Source organism: Seriola aureovittata, chromosome 3 (genome assembly GCF_021018895.1).
Source record: "Seriola aureovittata isolate HTS-2021-v1 ecotype China chromosome 3, ASM2101889v1, whole genome shotgun sequence".
NCBI lineage: Eukaryota > Metazoa > Chordata > Actinopteri > Carangiformes > Carangidae > Seriola > Seriola aureovittata.
The window spans coordinates 28,845,898-28,869,399 of NC_079366.1; the positions used below are offsets into that span (position 1 = coordinate 28,845,898).

Consider the following 23,502-nt stretch of genomic DNA (forward strand, 5'->3'; position numbering starts at 1 on the left):
TAGTTAAGATTGAAATGTTCTATGGTCATACAACTACTTTCCAAGCAATTGCTTTCTTGAGAAATTAGATCCAATGTATTTCAAAGCAAACTGTTCTTTTCCATCAATAGGTGCAGACGTTTTCGAGGACATTTCTATGGGACAGTAGTTATAAATTAACTTAACAACGTGGCCTTTGTGGCTTATGGTTAACATCATGTGCAAATCAGGAAACTCACAGGAAATACACCCTCCTCCATCCCCCACCACCACCACCAATAAAATGGCCTAAAACAACTGTCCTCTTACATCTGTCATATATATCTTGACGGATTTTGACAACCATTGATTTTTTTTTTTAGTTTTTATTACACAGCTCATTGGGTTATTTTTACTTTTAGTTTACTCATTTAGTCTTTGAAATGTCATGAGAAATAACATATCTAACACATTACAGATACAGTACATTAAAAACAGTATTATGTGTTTTTTATTTGACACTTATTTTCTTGATTAATCGAATAAATGTTTTGTCTCTGCAACATCAGAAAACAGTGAAAATGCCTATTTCCCAAAGCCCACTGTGGCTAAAACCCAAAAGATCTTCAATTTACCATCACAGAAGCCTCAGAAAGCCTCAGCAAATATTCATATTTGAGAAGCTGGTACCAGTGAATATTTGCTTGGAAGATGAAAACGCAGCTAGTTAAAGCTTAATAAGAAGATGGTCTCTCTCTTCCTTTTGTATAAACGCACCACGTTTTCTGCGGTTAATATGTCTTACGGAGCTCCCCGTCTAGCATTACAATTTTCTGCATTGCCTCTGCTGCTTCTTGATCGTTTTTTAAGAAAGAGACACCAGGATTTACTCCACAACAAAATATAATTTAATGCATTCACTTTTCACTGTGTCGATCACAAATCTATATTGATTTAGAAAATAAAATTAAAAAAAAGAAAAGAAAGGAAAGGAAATGATCCAGTACTGTCCTTTTGTCTTAATGTAAGGCATGCAGTCTTGACAGAGCTTTGGACATTGAAAGCTACAGGTCATTACAGAAGACACACTGACACTCAGCCACAAATACACACAAAAGCGCTCGTAGTATCCACTCTGTTCTTGGGGCCCAATAAACATTTATTCTTTGCACATACAATGAGTAGAAGTGGAATTCATCACAACACCAAAAGTATAGTAGTTCACAAATAGCAACAGGATACGCTAACACTTCCGCTGGGGCCTTTTCTACCTTCTCAGCTCTTGAGGAATAAATGGTGGTGGTGCTGCTGGGATACATTAATATGTGAGTTACATTGAGTTACACGAAGAGGGGTTAGTAGCCTAGCACATTGTGTGAGCATGTCGTACATAGAATGAGGATGATTTTTAACAGCCGTGACTCTTGCATTCAACCCTTTTGTAGCGAGCCCTTTTGGGACTGGTTTTCTGAACCAGTGACGCCTGTAAAAATGAGTTTCTTCATTCAGCGAGAAGGACGTCCTTCGTTTGGAAGTTACATTGAAATGCTGCTGTTCTAACTCTCATATAAAAAGTGCAGACATTTTCTTGTGTCTATGGTGCAAAATCCTAATGACCTCTGGGATTCAAAGTGGCCTCAGTTATATAAATACAATTATATATTTGCCTCCATATAAAAATAAAATTAGCAATACACAAATATTGCACACCTAAGGAGTTTAGAGTTATCAGATTATTGACAAGCTATAGAGGAAAATGTACAAACATGGAAATAATAAACCCTCTGTTGCTGTATAAATAAATATTTAGATATTCAGTTTTAATTCCCTATGCATGCAGCATGTCTCTCTGGCTGTGGGGGGGCCAGGTTGGGCAGAGGTGGAGTCACGGCTGCCAAGGGGAGATGGAGTTGGGCTGTGCGGTGGGTGAAGGTCACGGTGAAGCAGCAGGTAGTTTTCTTGAGGACAAACGGGGGCGGAGCTCCTCAGTGCTGCTGCGCTTCCAGCTCTCGCTGGCGGCAGCCCACGGCGGTGATGAGGGCGGCTCCCTTACCGCTGCCGTCCTCGGATAACAGGAAGTTCACCTCACATTTGGGGGCGAGTTCCTTCACAGTCTGCTGGAAGATCCGTGAGAAACTGAGGGAAGAGGGCGACAGGAAACTGTGGTTAGGAGGCAAGTTCGCTACTGAATTTAAAGAAATGAGACATGTAGTTATCACTCTAGCTTGGAAGAGCAACAGGGTAAAGCAGGGACAGTTTATTCAGGGCTTTTCTCATGGAGAAATAATTAATATATTTATTATGTCAAATATAGATTCATTGTTACAGTACAGAGTTTATATTCTGGGAACCAGGAAAAGCACACTTCTGTGTCTTTTTGGATGCCAAACAGAGACCACGTCTGTCAGAATAAACTGATGGATGACTTGAAAAAAAATGTCTTTATAAGGAATTGGAAATATAAATGATTTAGAATTAGTAATTTAAACTTTTCAGCCTAAAAATGTTCAGTTTCTCAGCTTCTTAAACAAAATGTAGACAGTCTAAAATACTGCAATTCAGAGATGAGTTTTCTGCCACTTGAAGCAGCAAAGGCCATCCAATATCCTCAAATATGAGGAAAATTGAAAAGGAAACAACCTTTGCAGCATGATGACATTTGATATGTACTGTCGTGTTTTTGAATAAATGAACTTCCCTTCACCCCAAAATACGCCCTCTTTTATGTTCCTATCCTGTGACTTACTGAGGGTGCAGCTTGTAGAGCGTGCCGTCCACGCCCACGGTGACATCCAGGTGGTCCAGTCCTCTGTTCTCACGGATCTTGTCGACCACGGCAGCCATCCCGGCTCCACAGATCTGAGCTGCGCGGCGCGACACCGTGCCACACACCTCTTTGACGATAATACTGTCATCACAGGTGCTGTCGAGCCCCAGCTGCTGCAGGATCGCCCTGACCTGCAGCAGCGCCAGACGATCGCTGTGGAGCACGAGGGGACGGGGGAGGGAATGTCAGAGGTCAGCCAACAGCAGGAGAGTCACCGGATACCTCACAGCTGTTCCCAGAGGCTAAGGTAGGCTTAGACAGTGTATAAACTCAAGTCGTCACATTGCATCCCCCCTCCTCCTCTCTTTCGTAGGTGTGTTATCCCCCTAGATGTTACTTCTCTGTGAACAATGATGACTGAGCCTGTGCTTTCATGCAGTCATCCTCTAAATCATACGAGTGGTTTTGCATGTTTTCACCAGAGGTTGCGTATAAGCAGTCAGTGTCTGACATTTCAGGTTTATTAATTAGTTTTCTGCCTACCTGCAGGCAGCTGCCAGCTTTCATTCATTTCACCACAACATGAAAATCAACCTGCACCTCCTTGTTATGCTCTAATCTTTCAGAGCAGAATCATGTACAGTTCTAAATGCAGATGAACTAATATCCTGGTCTGTGTTACCGCAACTTTGAAAAATGAAAGCAGACTTGGTTTTCAGTCTGATGGAGTACAGAATTGATCTCATGTCTCTGCAGCTTGATTTTCCTACTGTATAGAAATCAATGGAAACCAATGCCTGCTGGTCGGCAAAGTAAAAGATTATTATTTGAACTAAATGGACTCTACTATTCAAAAGTCTGTCAGAGGAGGAAGAGATCTTTCTTCTTATATCAGTGGATTTCTCCCTGTATGATGTTGAAAATTAGTGCAAACTGTCGGCCGTCTAAGTCTGAAACCACAACACACTATGTACTGTTAATGTTTTGAAATCCTCACAGTTGACTGCAATGAAACTTATTTCAGTTGGAAAGAACATTTTGCATAAAAAATGAGCTGAAACCATTTGTTGAAATAAGAAAATCTTACCACCGGCTAGTTTGCAACATAGATAATGTTCCTTTTCCTGCCTCTGGAGAAGCAGGTCGGGGTTTCATGTGGTGAAAAAGCAGCGGTGAAAGCACTGGCAGTGAAAGTACTAAGTGATTCACTCACCTCTCTATCTGCGACAGGAACTTTGTCTCGAAAATGCCCCTGGTCTTCAGCGTCTCGGAGATTTGCCCCCGGAAGAGGAAGCCACGCTTGGTCAGATCAATCAAAATCTGCCTGACAATCTCTCCCAGGTACATGCCACTGCACATCTTCTCATATCTGACCGTGTGAGAAAGAGACGAGACATTCAATATTTCTCAGTAATGAGCACATGAGGCTAAATTATTTTAGTCATAGTTGGGACATATCTTATATGTGCTATTTGATCCAGATGTGATTATGAACCGGCAAAGTGTTTAACTTGTGTTCAAACTAGCTATGGAGATACTAAGATGTAGTTCGATACTGGAAGCCTCTTGACCTTTGTTTGCCTTCGTTGAGCGAGTTCTCGTCCACCGCCTGGTCGTACTTCGTCCTGATGTCATCCAGGCAGCCGTTGTCTCCGAACGCCCCCCACTCCATGTTGACACACATGCGGCCCTCATTTCCATCCACTATCTCGATGTTCTTCATCTCCTCCATGTAACAGGCGTTACTGCCCGTCCCTGTCAGGACACACAGTCGCAGCCCGTCAGTCTCAACCCTGAACAGTTCCTGATTTTACAAGACTTTTCGTTTATAAAGATACAAATCCAAGACATTTTATTTTACATTAGCGTTTCCTATTGGAGGTGTAGAAAAATATCTTACATATAATAAGACTGTGAGTATACGAGTTCCTCATCCAATTATTTTTCGAACGCTGTCACCTTTCTTTAACTCTTTCATGTGGAGATCAAATGTGTTTCCTATTAAAAACAACAGTGGTTGAACTCACCTGCAATGAGTCCCACCTCGCAACTGGGTTCCTCATACGCGCAGGTCATCATCGTCCCCACGGTGTCGTTCACTATGGCGACCACATCCAGCTCAAACTCCTAGAAAACAAACGACACAAGTACGGAAGTACGATGAAATCGCATGTACGTTCCAACAAGAGTTTATATGCTGTGATAGTTTCACACAAATCTCACAACTCACGACTCATGCTTTGAGTTATAATCCAATAAATCAATGTACAGAGGAAAGTTCAAATAAACTTACATTTAAATTATTTGAATGCACAAGCTAGAAATTTATTTATCTCTTTATCTGCAAGGCACAAAATGTCAGATGATTACTTTTAGCAAAAACTAAATTCTTACCAAAGATCGTTTAAAACATAATTTCACTTATGTTTCCGGGTGTTTTTCACTCCACCTTAAAACAACTTTTAAGTTTTATGTCCAACAGTTGTCGCTGAAGGGCCGCGTTGACAGAGGGATTAATATCAGGCCTGGTAACTTTTCAAACGCCACACTGAGCACAATGCAGTTCACTCACATTCCCAGACAAACTATACAATAAAAATACACAAGCCGTTTCAGGGAACTGCAAAATTGAGGAGCTCTGACACACACACAAAGTACAGAGGATCGTCCTTGTAATTCTTAGTTTAAATAAGATCCCACACTGCAGACACAGAAAGGCACACTCCTCCACAATATCTGAACCCAGGTTTTTCCTGGTGTTATGGACATGCTATGACAACAATAACCACACACTGCTGCAGTCCCCCACTGCTTTACCTCTCAGTTAATCATTTACAGTCACTTTATACTTACTGGATCCTCCATCTAAAAGGGTGAAATCAATATAAGAAACTCAAACGGGAAGACATTTGAATATTAAAAAAAAAACTCAATGAATACAAAAAAAAGATAACAATAGTAAGTAAGCAGAATGTGTTTTGTTAATGATGAGTGATTGGCCCGCTGTAATGTTTATACCAGGATGTAGTAGGTGCTGCTAAGCTTGTGGGTTTACACAGTAGGGGGTGCGGTTAAGTGTCTTTATGCTGAAACTACTAACTTGCTGCTGAATTCAAAGTTGTCAGTGCGCCAGGGTTGGCATGTTGCCACGTGGTGTACAGTAGTTGACTGCTGCAATATCTGTTGTATTATTACTGTAGTACTAATGAATATTTTGCCCGTTCAATTGTATGAAGGTGCTGTATTAGACTGTGTCCTGCGTATCTCCGCATTCTTTACAGACGCTTCACTTCTAAGCACTTGAGGTCTGCAATCACAGACGCTGGTTGAGTGCCACCAAGCGACATTTATCAGCTGCCAATCAGATGTTTGATGAGAGCTTTTAAAGCCACGTCACCTTCGTTTCAAATAGGCCAAACTGTGCCCCGTCTTATACAAGTGGCATTGGTCCAGAAAAGTTTTAACAGCAGCAGCAGCCAGAAGTTAATTCTAACCAGCAGGAAAATGGCAGATATGTACGGTGTAGAATATAGATATAGATGGATGTTTGACCCTGACTGAAGAATACTTTCACTGTGGCAGCACAATAACGCCACAGGAAAATATCACATGAAATTCTATGTGTTGAAAGCACTGGAGAGACTGTAGCGTCTGTGTCGTCTGCGTTGCTGTAGTTCTAGTTGCAGCACAGCTAATGATGTGATGTGATCAGATATATTTCCTATATTACCTCTTTCCTCTTGATGGCTTCCCGGAGGAGCTCCACCACGTCTTCGCCCTCGCAGTCTGTGGCCTTGAAGCCTTTGGTCCAGGTCACGAGAATACCCTGCAGAGCATGTGACACTTACTGGGGAAGTATCTAACAATCAGACAATTAAAAATAAACTGCTCGGGTAGTACAACAGGCTTTAATAGTCTGAAAAGCAGCCATCTTGACTAAAAGGAAAAATATGAAGGGAGACAATGGATTAGTACTGCTAATGAACAGTAGCTGTTCATGTTCAGCCACACCCAATAGCCAGCAGAGGAAGCCTGTGTCTACAATGAACTGTAATCTATATGTCAAGATACTTTCTTTAATTGCTTGAGCTTATTGCACTTTGCTTTGATCTTTCTGCTCCAACTGCATTTATCTTGTAGCAGCTCAGGTCTGGTACTTTTTTTACTTTCTTGAAGTAATTTTGCAGAAATTAGAAAAACATACTGCGTCCAGGCTGGTCTGATGGCAGGGGAAGGAGAAGGTGAAACCCAGCGGCAGTCGAGCACTTTTCATTCCCATGTAGTCCAGGAAGTCGGAGATGCAGTGCACAATGTGGTCAAAGAGCTGGAAGGCAGACATTTATGCTTTTAGTGGTTTATTTACTGGGAGGAATGGTTGGGTTTTTGCTAATACTTTATTCTCTATGGTGAGACGAAAATGTTTGTCTCCCCTTGTAACCATAGCAACCCAAACACTACAAGCACACACATGCTCCAAATGTTGTTTATTGTGAGCAGTACACTGATTGACGTGAAGGAAAAAAACAAAAGGAAAGTACAGGAGTAAATCTATTTCCAAACAGGAAAGACTTCTGTTTGACAGTAATGTGAGAGATCCTCGTTACCTCTTCTCCAGTGCCTTGCATGACTTCTATGGGAATGGCGTAGATTTTGTTGTGCATCTCCACTGATCGCCTCTTCCCGCTGCGGATCTTTACCAGAAGGACACGGAAGTTTGTCCCTCCGAGGTCCAGAGCGAGGAAGTCGCCGTTTTCTGTATTACGAGAAAAAGGCCTTGTTAGCCTGAGGGCTGAGAGAGCTTAGTTTTTTCTTCCATTGTGTTTATTTTATTGTACAAGAAATATTGCTGCCTAAAGTCTAATTTGACTTCTTGAATATTTAAGTTAAAGATTTCATAATAGTCGTAAAATTATAAGTTTTATTTAGAGTTACAGATGTGGTTGGTACTTCCTCATGTCTTTAAAAGACTGTGCTTGTCTGAACTGGTTAGCTAACTACAGCTAGTTATAAGACATGAGTGATGACAGTTTAAAATGATAATGACATGATGGACACCGATTGCTGATGTCTGTTAAAATAATGCGGAAAAACCTGATTCACTTGAGATTGCCTCATCTTATAATCCTTCTGATTTTGGAAAACTGCCAAATACACGAAGCATTGCAATTTGTAACCCTCCATAAACTTCACAAACAAAGATGAACTTAGTTTAAGTTGATGAATCACTTCTGTGATGACACTTGATCCATCAGTGTGAGCACAAATATGATTTATGATTTACAGTGTTGCCAACCAGGACGTGTGCGACCCAACAAACCTGATCAACATTTCTAAACAGCAGCTGTGTCTCCAATCACAGGGAGAGAAAACATTTTAATGTTTGCAGGTTTGCCCCCAGATTTTCACCGGACCGTGTTGGGTAAAACTTTTTCCAGCCGGAGATGATCTAACTAACTTCAGCCTACTCTGTTTGAGGTCCGTGTTTTCTTCACACATCAACCTGTGTTTTTGTGACCTCGTCTCAGACGGGTCTCCTTTTTGAAGATCGGTTTTGTGACATGTCGATGCCTTATTCATTCCACATGCAACCTTTTGCTGTGTGATATAAAGCTGGATAGATAGATAGATATACTGATATGTTGAAAGCGCAGTCACCTGATCCATCTGGTGTACTTCGGACAAAGGTGGGCAACATTTTGACTGCGGCTTCCTTGTGGCTGTCCTTCTTGAGGCCTCTTTCGATCTCCATCCTCATGCGTTTCTTCACTTCTAACAGTTGGCCTTTGCTCAGCCGGAACTCCGCCATAGTCTGCTGAATCTGGCGCGCCTGCTCCGTCAGACGGTACGCCACTGCTGTCACCATGGCTGCGCCTTTCGCACTCCCACTCTCGGACAGCAGGAAGCGGACGTCAGAGTCTGGGATCAGGCGACGCACTGTCTTGTGCAGACGGCGAGCGTATCTGTTCGGAGAGCAGAAGATATTGTCATCAAACACGGAGACTTTATCTGTTTAACCAAATCTAGAGTATTAATCTTCATAGGTGAGCAAACCGTCTTAGGAAGTGGAGAGAGCGGAAGATACTGCGCAGTAGTTGAGAGGCTCTTGACTGGTATTTCACACATACATATAGTATCTCCTTTCACTGAAGTGAAACTATTTCATAATATTGCACTACTTTTGATTTTATGGTGATTTATTTAACCTGCTAGTGATGGCTGGGTGATGTGTTTGAAATAATTATGCTGATATTAATCTGGATATTTTCTAGTATTTTATCATTACATGGTATAATCAAATTTTAAAATAATGAAAGTGATGTTCAGACCTGGATTTCAGTGTCATGCTTTTCATTATTCCATGTTGTTGGCATCACATACAAAACTTTAATAGCTAATTATGTTCATTTGAATTTAGAGCTTGCTCAGATTTATTACTTCTTTGCACCGCAGAAAGATCGTACCGTCATGATATCACCCAGCTCAAAAGCTAAAAGCTTTTATATCAAGAAACCTCACCTTAAATTAAAGCACATCAGAAGGGATTTGTGTGAGCGTTTTCATTGATGCCTGATTTATGGAAATCTGAAATCTTCCCACCACTAAAAAGGCGTGTCTCGTGTGCATCCTCTGTATTCCCTCAGAGGATCCTGTTTGAAGAATTTATGGCTGGCTGAACCCTAAGCGCTGTAGTTGTCATTTCGTCTTTGTGTTTTGTTTGTCTTTCACAGAAAATATGAAGCCCAACATGAAGACTTAACAAGACAATCTAAGCATTTAGCCTTGCTTGGTGTTACCCTCCCTTCAGTGCCTGTCTTAGTACTGAGTACTCACTGAGGGTGCATCTTGTAGAGAGACCCGTCGATACCCACGGTGGTGCGGAGGCGTGCGACTCCTTTGTTTTCCTTTAGGCGCGAGAGGATGCCTCCCAGTGTTGAGGCAATCAGGTTTGCCGAGCGGAAAGATACGATGGTGCACACATGCTGCACGGCCAGACAGTCTTCATCTGAAGGCTCGACCCCGAGCCTCGTCAGGATCTCCATGCATTTCTTCAGTCCTTCTTTAGTCCTGAAATCAGAGGTATTCATCATTATGAAGAATTTCATCCATGCACCTGCAGAACCTGCAGTTTTGTTTGTTTTTTTGTTTAGTTCCCACGATTGGTTCACACACACACACACACTCACTTCTCAATAGCTGAGACATGTTTTGTCTCGATTTTTCCTTTCGTCAGGAGCTCGGGGGTTATCCGTCCCTCAAACAGCAGCCCCTCTTTGGCCATCTTGACCAGGATGAGTCGAACCAGCTCTCCCATGTACATCCCACTGGCCATCTTTTCAAACCTGGGCAGAGCGAAACACAGCAGCACTTTCAGATGATGAGTTGTGGCTACAGTTTGCATTAGTCACTTCATCTTCTCTTTTAAAGGCCTCTCAGTAGAATTGTCATGCTGCTTTTGCTTGGCAGATGGGAGTTTGGGAGGCCTGTAACCTCTTTTTCTGTTACATAACGTTACGGTTGCACTTCAGAAACAAAAAGAGCTCTTTTCTAGAATAGTGTGTTAAAATAAGACAACGACAAAAGGATCCCCGGATCCTTCAGGATTTCGAGCGTACTACTTTGTTGTAGTAGATGAAACACCTTTGCCGATTTGGCTATGTAATCAAAATCAAGGCTGATGCATATCAACAAAATTTTTAAAGGAAGATCTTACAGCTGTTTTCCTGGGTTGATAGAACCTCTGTCGATCTCACGGTCAAACTCTGTGCGAATGTCCTCCAGGGACCCATCGTCCCCGAACGCACCCCACTCGGTGTTGATGCACATCCGGCCTTCGTCTCCCTCAACCAGGTCAATGTGACGCAACTCCTCCATGTAGCAGGCATTTGTTCCCGTTCCTGAATGGATGCAGAGGTGAATGAGTCCTGTCCTGCGTGACTGTTACGCTCTGCGGAGCTCAGTGCGCAGGGTGCAGTGTGATGCACCGGGGTAAGATTGTTAAACCTTTGGCGCCCTCACATGTAGAACTGCGCTCATTGTACTGGAAGGGAAATATGTGGTGACTTAGTCTGTGTCTTTACCTATAATGATGCCCACTTCACAACGCTGATCGTCAAATCCGCAGGTCATCATAGTGCCAACTGTGTCGTTCACCACCGCCATGATGTCTGCCTCATAGTCCTGGAAAAACAAGATTCTGTCAGACTCAGTCAAACTCTCAGAGGTCTGGACTTTGGTCTGTCCTACCATACCTGATCATTTTATTATCTTAAATTGCATTATGAGAAGTATAATCATAACTTTGGGTGGTATGTTTCTGTTCAAAGACAGTATCACATTTGCACATCACTTAAAAAGGAAAAAGAGATAAAAACTTACCCCTCGTTTCTTAATGGCCCTGTTCAGAAGCTTCACAACATCCGCGCCTTCTACACCACTGGCCTTAAACTTCTTTGTCCATGTCACTAAGACCGCCTATAAAAGAAGTAGTTTTATAAGGCCAGACGTTAAGTTACAGTCAGACAGGCTTGGACACATCTCAAATGTCTGTCCATTGCTATTCTAACCACAGCAACCAGCTCCAAAAACCACATTCACCCAAAGAAACTGCGACAACAATTACACTAAATTTACCTTTTACGTAACGGCAGACATCTGCAATCTGAAAGTGTGTTTTTCTAAAAAGCTTTTATACACCTTCTGTTCACAAATTCAACGTCTAAATAAGTTCATAAGAATGTAAAACTTTGAAGATTTCGTCATCTTGATGCAATTTCATGTTGCTGACTCTCAGATCTGATGGATGAAACTGTACAGTATCTGTAAAAGTCTGTTTTCTCCTTAACTACAAAGTCCACAACACAGTTGTTTAAACGTTTACCTCATCCAGTTTGGTTTGGGCGCAGGGGAAGGAGAACGTAAATCCCACAGGAAGCTTTTTATCCTTGATTTTTTGCTTCTCCATGAAATCACCCAGGCAATCTGCGACATGGGCAAAGAGCTGCAAGACAGAAAGGGGACTTAAACTCTGTAGAACAACAAGGCAGCATGCCAAAACATTTTTACTAACAACACATTAACAAACATTCAACACTTTTCTTTATTATTAGAAGTTGAAAAAGTAATTACTTCACAGTTCTCAAATGTTCAAGCTTCATTTAGATGAAGCTTAAATGTATTTTTAAAAGTATAAAAGTTACAGAGGCATTTTTTATGTTTATATATATATATATGTTTATACTTAAAACCATTATCAGGAGCAGATGCAAGTTGCAGAGAAAAACAGTTAATATATGATGTACCGGATGTGCCATTTGGTTGCTTAGTAACAGATTCACAAGTCTGGATATGGTTGATGTACAAGATACAACACAAATATTCATAACATTATGTAAACAACTTGATTTGTTCATGTGCTCTCTGAGCTCCGGTGGAGTCACTTTATACTTAATAAAGATAATACGTCTTCATTCTGACGGAGGCTGTTCAAAATCATATATTTCACAAAGTCACTCACAATGCAATAAAAACCAAAAAACCCTCTTTTGTTTAACAAACCTGTTCATATATCACGTTACATTTTTCGCCAGCTGTCCCTCCGACATTTCATTAAACAGCATCTGTCCTGTTCCATCTGTGTAAGTCGCGCTCTGAACCAATCGCACGGCCTCAGACAGTCGCTCGTGTTTTGGGTTATCGTGTTACAACACGACTGCCAGCTGCTCTCTACAAGTCCACTGTGGGTCAGCGCGGGTTCTGACATCACTCTCATTACTCCCTGCGTTACTCGGGAGGTCGTTTTACACAAATTGTTCCCCCGGCTGACCTTAAACACTGCTGAGCTCTGTTTGGAGGGCAGACACAAACACTGACTGTTTTGAGTGGAAACAATCGACTGTCTGACTCGGGTCATGCAGTAGTTGTTGATGATGGGGATTACAGCGTTAGGACACTTCACCGGGTCTGTGAGGAAACTTACAGAATATTGAGGCCTGATGTTTTATATCTGAGGCTCTTAGAAAGTTTCATACAACATAAAAAATAATTGATGTATATCTGTGATTACCTGTGTCCCGCTCCCGTGGATGATGTCATCAGGGGTCTCGTAGACCTGGCTCTCCATCTGAACCGGCTGCTTCTTGTCCTGTGTCACTTTCACACGCAGGATCCGGAAGTTAGACCCGCCAAGGTCCAGAGCTATGAAGTCTCCCTTTTCTGTCAGGAAGAGAAAACGGTAGAGATTTTTTTAAATGGTAATCTGCCAGGTAGATTCTTGTTTTGATGTTTTGATCTGCTGGGTGTTTATGATTTGCCATGGCTGTGTTATTTGGACTACCCTCATTAATCTAAATGGGCTGGAAAGTAATACAAACACCTGTTGGTATAATGCAATATACAGTTCAACAGCACCGCAAACTGCTGCCTCCAAAATGACCATAAAGTTTATTCAACACTTCTGTAGTTTAAAGAATGAAAATTATAACCTACAGTAGGATTCATTGCAGGACTGTTGCATTAAACTACATTAGTTTTAGCTGTAGGTGTACCTAATAAACTGGCACCTGGGAGCATATAACTCATAACATTTCATATCAAAACGTCACAGATTTAAATGTGAGGCAGATAAAAGTCCAATGGCACAAAGTTTAAGTTGCACTGTTTTGCAATTGTCATACAAAGGAAGGTTTCTGAGGGAGTTTATGAGCCAAATGGATTACAAAAAGTCTCCACAGAGGAGCATGTTGGCCTTAAATGGATTTGGAAAATTAGAAAAATTTTGAGTAATGACTTTTTCCACTTGACGGCAGTAAAGTTCTAAGTTTGTTTTTTTTAATTTACTGGAATCTCTCTTTAGGATCCTAAAAACACTAAGGCCTGCTCTGGTGTGAGGATTGTCATTATTGGGATGCAGATCACGGCGGTCTCTCTTCAGAGTCTGGATTTGTGACAGGTGTGTCAAAAACAAAACAGCAAGCTTACGAATACAGCCGGTAATACAAACAGGCACAACTTGAACCCTTCAGGAACTGAGACATGAAAAGCAAAGACACACACACACTCACACAAAAAAAAAAATGACCTAATTTCAAGATGCTCTTGAGCTAGTTTTTCACAGAAACCCTTTTATGTGAGCAGAGCTGCCAGCCAGGTGCAGAGGTGGAGTGTCGCTCCAGGCAAAAAGCCCAAATGTAAATCCATCCCCCCGAGGAGAGAAGCTTTCTCGTAACATCAGATATAGAGTTGGTTTCATTTTACTTATTGAAAAATTAACACACAAGTTGTTACCTGTTAAGATTCTTCTTTATGTTAAAACAACAGGTCGTAACCTCCAATAAAATGTGACTAATTAGCAAATGCAAGTAGGAAGATACCTAATAATTTCCACTATTTGATCACTTGTATTTTCCTGCAGGAATTCATCGGTTAGAGCAGAAGCTCTTTAAGTTTACAAATATTTATATTCTCATTTTGAATTAAAATGATTAATTTACCTTTTCAGGTGTTTGTTTGACGCTGATCTAAAGTGACTTCAAGTGACGGAGCGTAGAGGGATTAAGTGTCACTGGAACCGAACACATGACAAGTGTGTGGATATGCATTTACTCTTTCTGGGATCTGACCTGTGACCTTTCGGTTACATGACACAAAACAGTGTTCTTCGTTCAGTGCCACCATGACTGTAGCGCGTTGCTGTGTTATGCTATTTATCCCCTTGACCTGACTGGAATGAGACGCGATCAGGCTTGACATATAGAAGTGTTACCGACATGCTGCAGAGCATGTGTCCAGTTTACAGCCCTCGTGACCTCAGTCCAAGCATGTGTAAACTGTGGTGCTGCTTCCTGGTTTATATATACACAAGTCGATTTTCAGTATTTGTTGCAGTAATTCCTTAATCAAACCCATTAAATCAAGTCTTGTCAGTAATAAACCATCGTAAGAAAAGCTTGAAATAAAGATGCACCAGCACCAAGACTCAGTGGGACAAGGATTCAAATGACTCGACAGGAGAAATGTGCCTGGCATTCTTAAATTTAATCCTGGCTTTAATTCTGGCAACAAACCAAACCTAGATGTTTACTCAGTTTTCACAAGATCTAATCTCTAAAGAAAAAAAAAAATATCAGAGCCGGAGCAGGAGCAGCTGAAGGTGTGGTCACATTGTGAGTTTAGGTCCCAGAAACAATCCTTGTCCATCTTTGTCTCCTGGCTCGTTCCCAGAGTTCAAGCTTGGTGAACAACTCAGTTGATCACAGAGCCTTGCTTGTTGCACCACAGTAAACTATTGATTCAGTATTGATTAAGTCTGGATTAATGTTTAACTTTTGAGAGCCCTCTCTATTGTAGTGTGACATTATTGTCATTATTTATTCACTGTGGGGAAAAGAGTGAATTTAGTTGTAATGTGACGAGACTTCATCCACTTAGTGTCGCCTTTTATAGCCACATATTTAGCTCTGCTTGTTGCAGTCTGGGAGGCTGTGTCAGACAAATATTACTTTGCAGAGAATTGGATGAGCTTTTAAACAATCAAAAGAAAGTGACGTGTGGATTTATTTTTGCTGAACTATTATAAAAACTCAACTTAGTGGAGTTTTGGTTTATTTTTCTCGTATTGGACGAACATGGTGAATGATCCTAAACATAAAATTTCACCTGCACTCAACAGTACCCGATGCATTTTCACCGTTAGCACGTGACCCGAGTTTACATATTGACCGCTGAGCAATCTCCGTGCCAAACAAGGAAACCTCCCCCTGTGAAAATTTGTGAGATGCAGTTGAAAGCTCAGAAAAAAAGGGTGGCAAGAAGAGCTTAAGATAAGTTAATTTCATTATATCGAACCTCGTTTTGATGTGAGGACGACATGTGGGAAAACAACATTAAACTAAAAGCTCAGAACTAAAACTAAACTGGTGAGATTTAGACTGGATTCGTGAGGCTATAAAATGAAATCTTTTTCTCTCTACATCTTTATCTATATTGGCTTTTACTCTCAGTGTAATCTCATTATGCCGTAATGATTACTACTGACATCATTAGAGCTTCGCCCTGATTTCATTCACTCATTTTCCTTCGAGCCGCACACAAAGTCTGACTGCAGTAGACGAACTGTTTCTACTCTACAGGTTACAGGAGATGATGTGTGCAGTGGTTTGTCCTGTCAGTCATCATGGTGTGTTATAACTCATAACTGCTGAAACTCTAGCTTCCAAATGTTTATCAGTTTTAATTATCACCATGGCTGCAGCTCTGCCCTTTGCATGATCCCTTCCAATCTCATGCTGGCGTATAAACCTCAGGCTATTTATAAAGTGAGAGAAGTGAGGAGACAGCCCCCCCCACCACGGCCCTTGTCCGGGCCTCAGCATTTCTGACAGGCACTTGATGTTATTTCTGTGCATAGGCACTGTTTACCAACAAGGCCGAGCTACGCAGCATTATAGGCCCGGTTTGTGACTTGGGTGGTTTGGTTTCTTTAGCACGTGAAACGTCCCTTTACTTTGTCAAACAATATCAAAGCGCACAGTCATAAACGGCTTCACTTTGGGGGGAAGCGAAAATGATTACGCCATTAATTAAATATTTGTAGTTGATTTCCCCAGGTAGTTGATTACTGTACCTGTAACAGTCGGATTATTAAAGTAACCTGAAAATGAAGCATTGCTAGATTTGTTTTCCTGTAATTTCAATATTGTGGCCCCTTAATTAGAAAATAACTACATAGTAATATGTGCTTTTCTTTGTGTTTTGACATGTTATTTTATTATTTTATACATACTATGGTTGGTGGTTTTTAATATAAAGTGTATCACTATATAACTATTTCTTTTTAAATGATATTTTCTCATATTTTTCAATTTATCTAGTAGTTTTATTTTTTATTTATTTATTTTTTTTAATGCTCTTAGACGTTCGAGTTGCCAATCTTAATTTCAGCAAAATAAACGCGGCACAATCCTGATCGTAATGTAATACAGTGAGTATGTTACTGATGTCTGGCATGAGCCCCGGATGACAACAGGCCAAGGCTCAGACTGGCAACCATGAATATTTAATACTTTGCAAAAAGGTTGTGAGTGGATTATATAAACCTGTGGGTCATTAAATTGTCCCCCATGAAATTTAAAATCTGTGGTTTGTATGTTGTTATGAGATGAATACAGCATGTGATCCTGCTGTTTGAACTGTTTGGCCCAGGGGCTAAAACAATTGTGATCTACTGAGTCCAAATCCAGAGCACAAAGAGGCTTATGTCACATAACAGACCTGACGATTTTAACACATCAGCACATTTTTTTAAACAGATAGATACAGGATACGTCAGGATGCGCTTTAACACACTTACAGTATAGGTAGACTGTGTGTAACTCGACCTGCTAGCAATATCTGAAAGGGAATCACTTTCATCCGATTGTAATTTTTTCATCGAAAATTTTGTGAAAGAGGCGACGTTCGTCTGTCATCGTCGTGTATCTGTCATACAGTTTACTGCATCGTGAGCCAAGCAATAATGAGACCTTGTGTTTTTGTCTATGAGCAGTGTTTACTCTATGAATTTAAACAAGATAATACAAGGTAGGTCAAGTTACACCAGTGACAGATGTTGTTCAGTGGCAGGTGATTCAGTGTTTCACCTCCAGGTGAATATTTCCAGCAGAGAGAGTGAAGCAGGTTTGCAGCCACGCCTAAATTAAAACATTTCCATGCTTTAAAGTTTAAATTAAAGCTGCACAACATGCTAAAGCTACTCTCCCTAGTTTTGTTAGGGTTCCACATTGTCCTCAAAATACCTCATTTCCCCTCATCCCACTGTTTCAATTCAGAAACTCAGCTGTGAACTGCGCATTTGATTAATCAATTATATTGGTGCACTTGATCAGAATAGTATTATTAGTGGTAAAATGATGATGTGTTTCTGCCTTGAGTCTCTTCATGCACACTGTACCTGATCCATCAGGGATGGACCTGACGAAGGTGGGCAGCATCTTGACGGTGGCAGTGGGGTTCGTGTCACGGCCGAGCCCGTTCTCCATCTCCCGGCGGAACCGGTTCATGATGTCCTTCAGCGTCTCGTCCGAGAAACGCATGGAGTAAAGGTACTTATCGATCTGAAGAGGCAGGCACAGGACACAAACACAGGAGGGTTGTCAGGGAGCGTTCATCAACGTGTCACAATATTAGGCAGACACAGTTCGGGATCTCAGGTAATTTCTACAACTGAAATAAACGAACACATTTTAACAAAAGTAGCTCCAACCAACAGTTTAACCACAGATAAATCAGTGTCTAAGGTATTATAAAAACCTCATCCATTATTTTCGTATGTCGTGACACCTTAGCTTGTGTTGCCGCTTCCTCTACAAATTGCACAGGAGACATGTTGGGGATATTGGATACTGGAGTCTGAGTGGTAGTTTAAAAGATCAATAGATTGATTCACTTTACAAAAAGTGCCATATATTGTGGAGCAGAGCCCAAACCAGGGCACCTCAGCCCCCTTAAACGTGTCGCACAAGGTGGAGATATTTTCATCTTGTCTTAAGACTGTTTACAGTGCAGTTTTATGAAACACTACATCAGTAAATCCAACAACAGAATAATCAGTTTGTCTAACGTAGCTTCTCTTGTGCAGTTTGATTGTTACATTACAGTTAATGCATCTAATTAATGGGATGTTTGTTAGGGCGGGTTTACACTGGACACCCACTGTTGTTGTTACGTAATCACAGGGCACATGCCATGAGGCACGGCACAGTTCAGAAATCTATTCTGTGCCGTGAGACACAGTCCACACATTTGTTTTATCGTCAGGCGTCTCTGTGTGGCATTGCTATTATTAGCCTCTCAGAAAGACTAATGTAACGTGAGGTACAATAACATTGCAGAGTATTTAATATAATGGGATGATTTCCAGTAAATAGTAAACGGCAAATCATGTCTTTCTCTATTCCTGTCCTTCACCCTCAGCCTTTTGGAGAATCTATATCGAGGTAGTTTAATTGTTTTGTTATTCATTCAGTTATTCGATTTCTTAAACTCTTGATTTTCTTCTTAAAGTACATTTCTTTAAATTTACAAAAAAAAAAAAGCCCGATATCATATCTATTCTGTATCAGTTTTGTTCCAACATTTCATTGAAGCTATGTGATGCTAACAGTGAGTTAATTATTCAAACCCAAGACGCCGCATGCAAAGCATCATTTTTGTAAACAATACCCCTAAATTTAGCCGGGCATTATTGTTTTCTCTAGAAACTTTGGAATCAACAGAGACACATTTCTTCATAAGGTCCTGAGTGGACCAGCCTGGATCCAGGATTTCCGTATTTGGTGAACTTTCATTCTTTCGAGGAATGTTTTTTTTTTTTACACCCAGAGGGACTCTGTCAAGTTGCGGCGGCCTACTTCATCAGAGGCACGTGCAAATACTGCACAGTGACATCATGCGTGACATCACGAGTCTCCCACTCACTCTCCGTCCCTGGGAACATCTTGCTGGGCTGTCGTCCCGTCCACTGGCAAATTTCTACTGAACCCAAGGTCGTTTTTTTTGGATGGACCACGGCTGTAATCCAGCTCAGATTTCACTGATGGCAACGTCTGTGCTTTGCTAATGAGTTTATGTCGTCTTTGCCAGAGGTAATAAAAGAATAATGGAGTAAAGGGAGAAGAGATGAAACAGGAGAGAACAACCGTGAAAAAAAGGGGAATAATGAGTGAGTGGAGAAAGAGGGCGAGGGAAGGGACAGTATCATGGAGCTCACGACTTTCCCCAACAGCCTCTCACAGACACCTGTGTCTGCTTCAGACGCCCTGGCAACCGACGCTCCGGAAGACACCCGATAATGAGGGTCAGTCTGCAGCACATCACCTCGGTCACTGACCACAGCCCTCGTCAAGGACACAAATGTCAAACACTACTAACCCCCCGAGCAAACTAAAATAGAATCACATCCAAATTAGAGCTCATCATGGCCTCCTCCTCCTCTACTTCCCAAATGCTGCATCCTCCTCTCCCAGCCTGATAACGCCCCACAGGCTAAATGCTGACATGCAGCTACCGTTAACCGGCGTCCATGGCTGTCCACCAGGCTGCTGTCACATTACACAGCTCTCCAGCCCAACACAAAAGGACCACTGTGGCAGTCCAAAGCTGCTTTCACTCACCTTTTTGAGCTGATCATCCTTCAACTCGGTGAAGTAGTAGGCCAGAAGCTGAGCCGCTATCATCCTGCCTGCACGTCCGCCAGGAGCTGTCAGGAGCTATGAGGTGGTTGGAGAGTAAAGAAGGAGGGAAAGGGAAGGCTGCCGTCCGTACTTTCCTGTCCCCCCACGCTGATCCCTCTTTATCCTGAAGCGGAGGAGGAAGCAGGCCTGAACTGAGCACCGTGGCAAGGCAAGGTTAAAAGGAAAAAAGTGTGGTGAAACAAGAGTCCAGCAGCAGCCGTGCCTGCTAGTCTGCGACAGGCACACACTCACAGCCTCGCACACACTTAAACACACAAACACACACAGAGGCTGGGTTTGAGCGTGTCTCCTCCCTCTGAGCTGCTAGCTCCCTGTTAGCTCTGGGGAGATGCAACAGCTCTGCACTCGAGTGGTGGTTCACGCTATGCCCTGCCCCCACCGAGCCCTCTGATTGGCTGAGCTGGGGATGTGAAGGCGAGGAAGGGAAGCAGAGGGAGGGGTTGGTGAGAGGAGGGGGGCTTCTCCTACAGCAGCAGGGGAGTGAGGGAGGGAAAGGGGAGGAGAGAGGAGTGGGGGGGGTGACTGTGGGCTGAAGGAGGAAGCTGCATCTGCATGATAACCTGCCAGCAGGACACAGAGCCAGAGACTTCCCCCCGGCCGGCACGTCTCGCACGTTGCCACGGCACCCAGATGTGGACGTGCAGAGGGGCAGGGCAACCAACACGATGATGTCATCATTTCTCTTCCTGCTGCATCACAATTCAGCATCGACTACATGCTGAAGGGCATCAAGATACAACATGCAACCATCTCCTCACAGCTTTACACAGATTACAGTTACAGAAACAGACTCGTGGCCTGTGACGGTTTCTTATCTCCTGCAACAGCCCTCCCTGCCACAGAAAGATACCCATATCCATGCTGGACAACTTGCATACCAGCATTTAATTACTTGAAAATTTGCTTGATAACTAGAATATCTAAACCTCTCGTTGTGGACGATTGAACTTGAACATTCATTCCTGACCTTGGAAAGGCTTTCTTCTGTAATGTTGCTAAACTATGCACAGCGTGTACTCTGCACCCTAATGAGGTGTTGTTGTTTTTGGCTCAACATAAACTCACTTCAGAATTAAAAAAGCCCTTGTTACCTTGCGATAACAGAACAATAGAATGGATAGAAGTAGACAAAATGCGAATTAATCTAATGCTCCGAGTGTATCGTGTTTTTAATTCCTTTAAAAACTACAATAAAAATAGCTCGAAATAAGCAGGACTTCAGCCTCTAATATCTGACAGGAGTGATGGTTTTGTGGTTTTGTGGAAATCGTTTTCATCAGCGCAACACGCTTTGAAAAACGTCCCTTTTCAGTTATAGACAATACATTGTTTGAAGCTTCTCTTTAAATTGCTGTTGAGGCCTGATGCAACAAATCTCTTCATTGCTATACATAGTCAGAGACGACCCCTCCTCTACCCCCCCCCCTGCAGCTCGGTTACGTCACCACGCTCTGCGTAAAATGGCTCGTGTCTGCTGACTCAGTGACGTGCAAAGCCTCTGACGTCCCTCTTTTTTCCCCCCCTGAACTGCTGGTGATTTAGGACTTCCCTCCCTCGATTCCCCTCCATCCTGCTCACGATCCCCCCCCCTCCCCCCCTGCCCCATCTTCTGCAGGCTGCAACCACGAGTCACTGAGTGCATGAATGGAAAGAACGGCCTCCCTGTGCTGCCTTTCCCCACCCGTCTGTGCTACAAAAAAACGCCTCAAAAAAGGAGAGGGAGAGAGAGAGAGGAGGGAGGGCTTTTAGCATTCATTCACTCCCTTCCACGGCAGAATATCCTGCCTGGTGTCATGGCTGCTTCAGGGTGACCTTCATTTGTGTAGTCGCGTCAATGTCCCTACTGACACAGAGACTGCTGACACACAAACCACGTACACCCTCTTACTAAACATTTTGTCAGTAAAATCAATGCATTCATGCTAGGACAGGGCTTTAAAGAGAAATGCACATTTGGAGACGAATCAAAGTCAAATTGAGGACTTGATTATTTTTTATAAAATTCAAGTTTTCAAACACAGCAACAACGTATTTGGTTTGTGTGCTCATGTGGAAATGTAGTTTTTTTTTTTTATCACAAAGTTATCTGGTTTATGGAGTTGATGGGAGTAAAAGGAAGAAAACGGTTATAAATTAGTCATAAATTACAGCTCATATCTCTGCTACATATTCCCAATACTGACGCTCAAATCCCTGACACAGAAAGTGACTGGAAGTGTAAAAAGGAAGATTATCCCAAATCTTAACTTGAGCTTCCTGAAATTCTCTCTCATTATTTTTAAATAGTTTCCTGTCTTCCAGGAGGTTTTCTGATCCATACGTTTCGATTGTTTGAACTGATTTCAGTGAATTTTGAAAGAAAGTCCAGCTGTAAGTGACGCTACAGGAAATACCACGGGGTCGTTGAGGTCAAAAGAGTTTATCCACTAGAAATATTTCTTGTGTACTTGTGGAAAACCTAAACCTGATGACGTTAAAAGAGGTCACGTAAAAAACCTGAAAATCAAGCCAGTAGTTTTCGAGATATCTTTTCTCAACTAATGACTTGGTCGAGGTGTCAGAAAAATGATTTGTAATCATCCTCTGGGCGCCATGAATATCCAGACCAAACACCATGAGTATCAGGTCAGTAGCTGCTGAGATGTTTTATGATGATCAAAGTTCTGGACAAATGAACAGATCGAATGACTGAGCAGCTTTAAAACATCATCCCGACGTCAGACTGGGACAAAGATAGTTTTTGACCTGTTAACTATCCAATAACAGTCTGTTGGAATTTCTCCTCATTACTTGAGTCACAAACAAGATACTGTGGGGAAAAAAAACAAAACAACAGGAAACTAAAGTTAACATGCGTTTCAGCTGTTTGTCTAAAAGTCCGTTAGTCTGTAGTAAGAAGTGAATGTTGCTCTGCAGTGATGAGGCCTCTCAAACCTGTGAACTTCTCCATCATCATATTATCATGCTCCAATAATCTCCTTTATCCCCACTACAAACATGCCGAGTGCTGGGGCCAGAGAGAGGAACGAGGCTGCAATCCAGCAGGAGATCTACACACACACACACACACACACACACACACACACACTTCTATCTTTGTGAGGACACTCATTAACATAATGCATTCCTTAGCCCCTAACCTAAACCTTAACCATCGCGCCCTGAAACTAATCCTAACCTAAAACCTAATTCTAACCTGAAACCTAAAACCAAGTCTTAACCCTCAAACAGCCCTTTTGAAGGTGTGTCAGAAAGTGTCCTCACTCTGTTTAGGAAAATAAACACACACACGCACACACAACTGGCATAAATACAGTTGAAGCTCATGATGTTTGGTTTTTGTCACGATTCTCAGAAAACGGAGGAGGCAGGCGTAAAGGTAAAGAGTCTGAAAGTGGCAGGTGAATTACACTTGAATTAAATTGCTATCATTATAACTTCATTCATCAGAATGTAAACTAGTTTTAAAAACCATTAAAACAATTTAAATCAATTTTAATCATGTTTAACTTTTTCCTCTTTTTTTCC

At 41.9% G+C, this 23,502-nt stretch overlaps 1 protein-coding gene across 1 annotated transcript; it reads right to left on the reverse strand.

Moving 5' to 3' along the window:
- Window positions 1–451: 451 nt before the first annotated feature.
- On the reverse strand, window positions 452–20,291 carry LOC130165525 (hexokinase-1-like). Its single transcript, XM_056370864.1, has 18 exons — window positions 19,894–20,291; window positions 17,673–17,835; window positions 12,789–12,937; window positions 11,604–11,723; window positions 11,102–11,197; window positions 10,804–10,903; window positions 10,437–10,620; window positions 9,910–10,065; window positions 9,557–9,790; window positions 8,381–8,685; window positions 7,330–7,478; window positions 6,930–7,049; window positions 6,456–6,551; window positions 4,753–4,852; window positions 4,297–4,480; window positions 3,939–4,094; window positions 2,705–2,938; window positions 452–2,094 (listed from the first exon to the last, which is right to left on the reverse strand). The coding sequence occupies exons 1-18, from the start codon at window positions 19,954–19,956 to the stop codon at window positions 1,944–1,946; spliced, it is 2,760 nt and encodes a 919-aa protein (XP_056226839.1). The 5' UTR covers window positions 19,957–20,291; the 3' UTR covers window positions 452–1,943.
- Window positions 20,292–23,502: the final 3,211 nt, after the last annotated feature.

Excerpts from the sequence above, each read along its gene's own strand:
- LOC130165525 (XM_056370864.1), bottom strand. The coding sequence starts at position 19,956 with ATGATAGCGGCTCAGCTTCTGGCCTACTACTTCACCGAGTTGAAGGAT. Across the intron at positions 12,938-17,672 it reads GTCCATCCCTGATGGATCAG|AAAAGGGAGACTTCATAGCT; the intron begins GTACAGTGTGCA and ends TCTTCCTGACAG. Across the intron at positions 2,095-2,704 it reads CTCTACAAGCTGCACCCTCA|TTTCTCACGGATCTTCCAGC; the intron begins GTAAGTCACAGG and ends CTCTTCCCTCAG.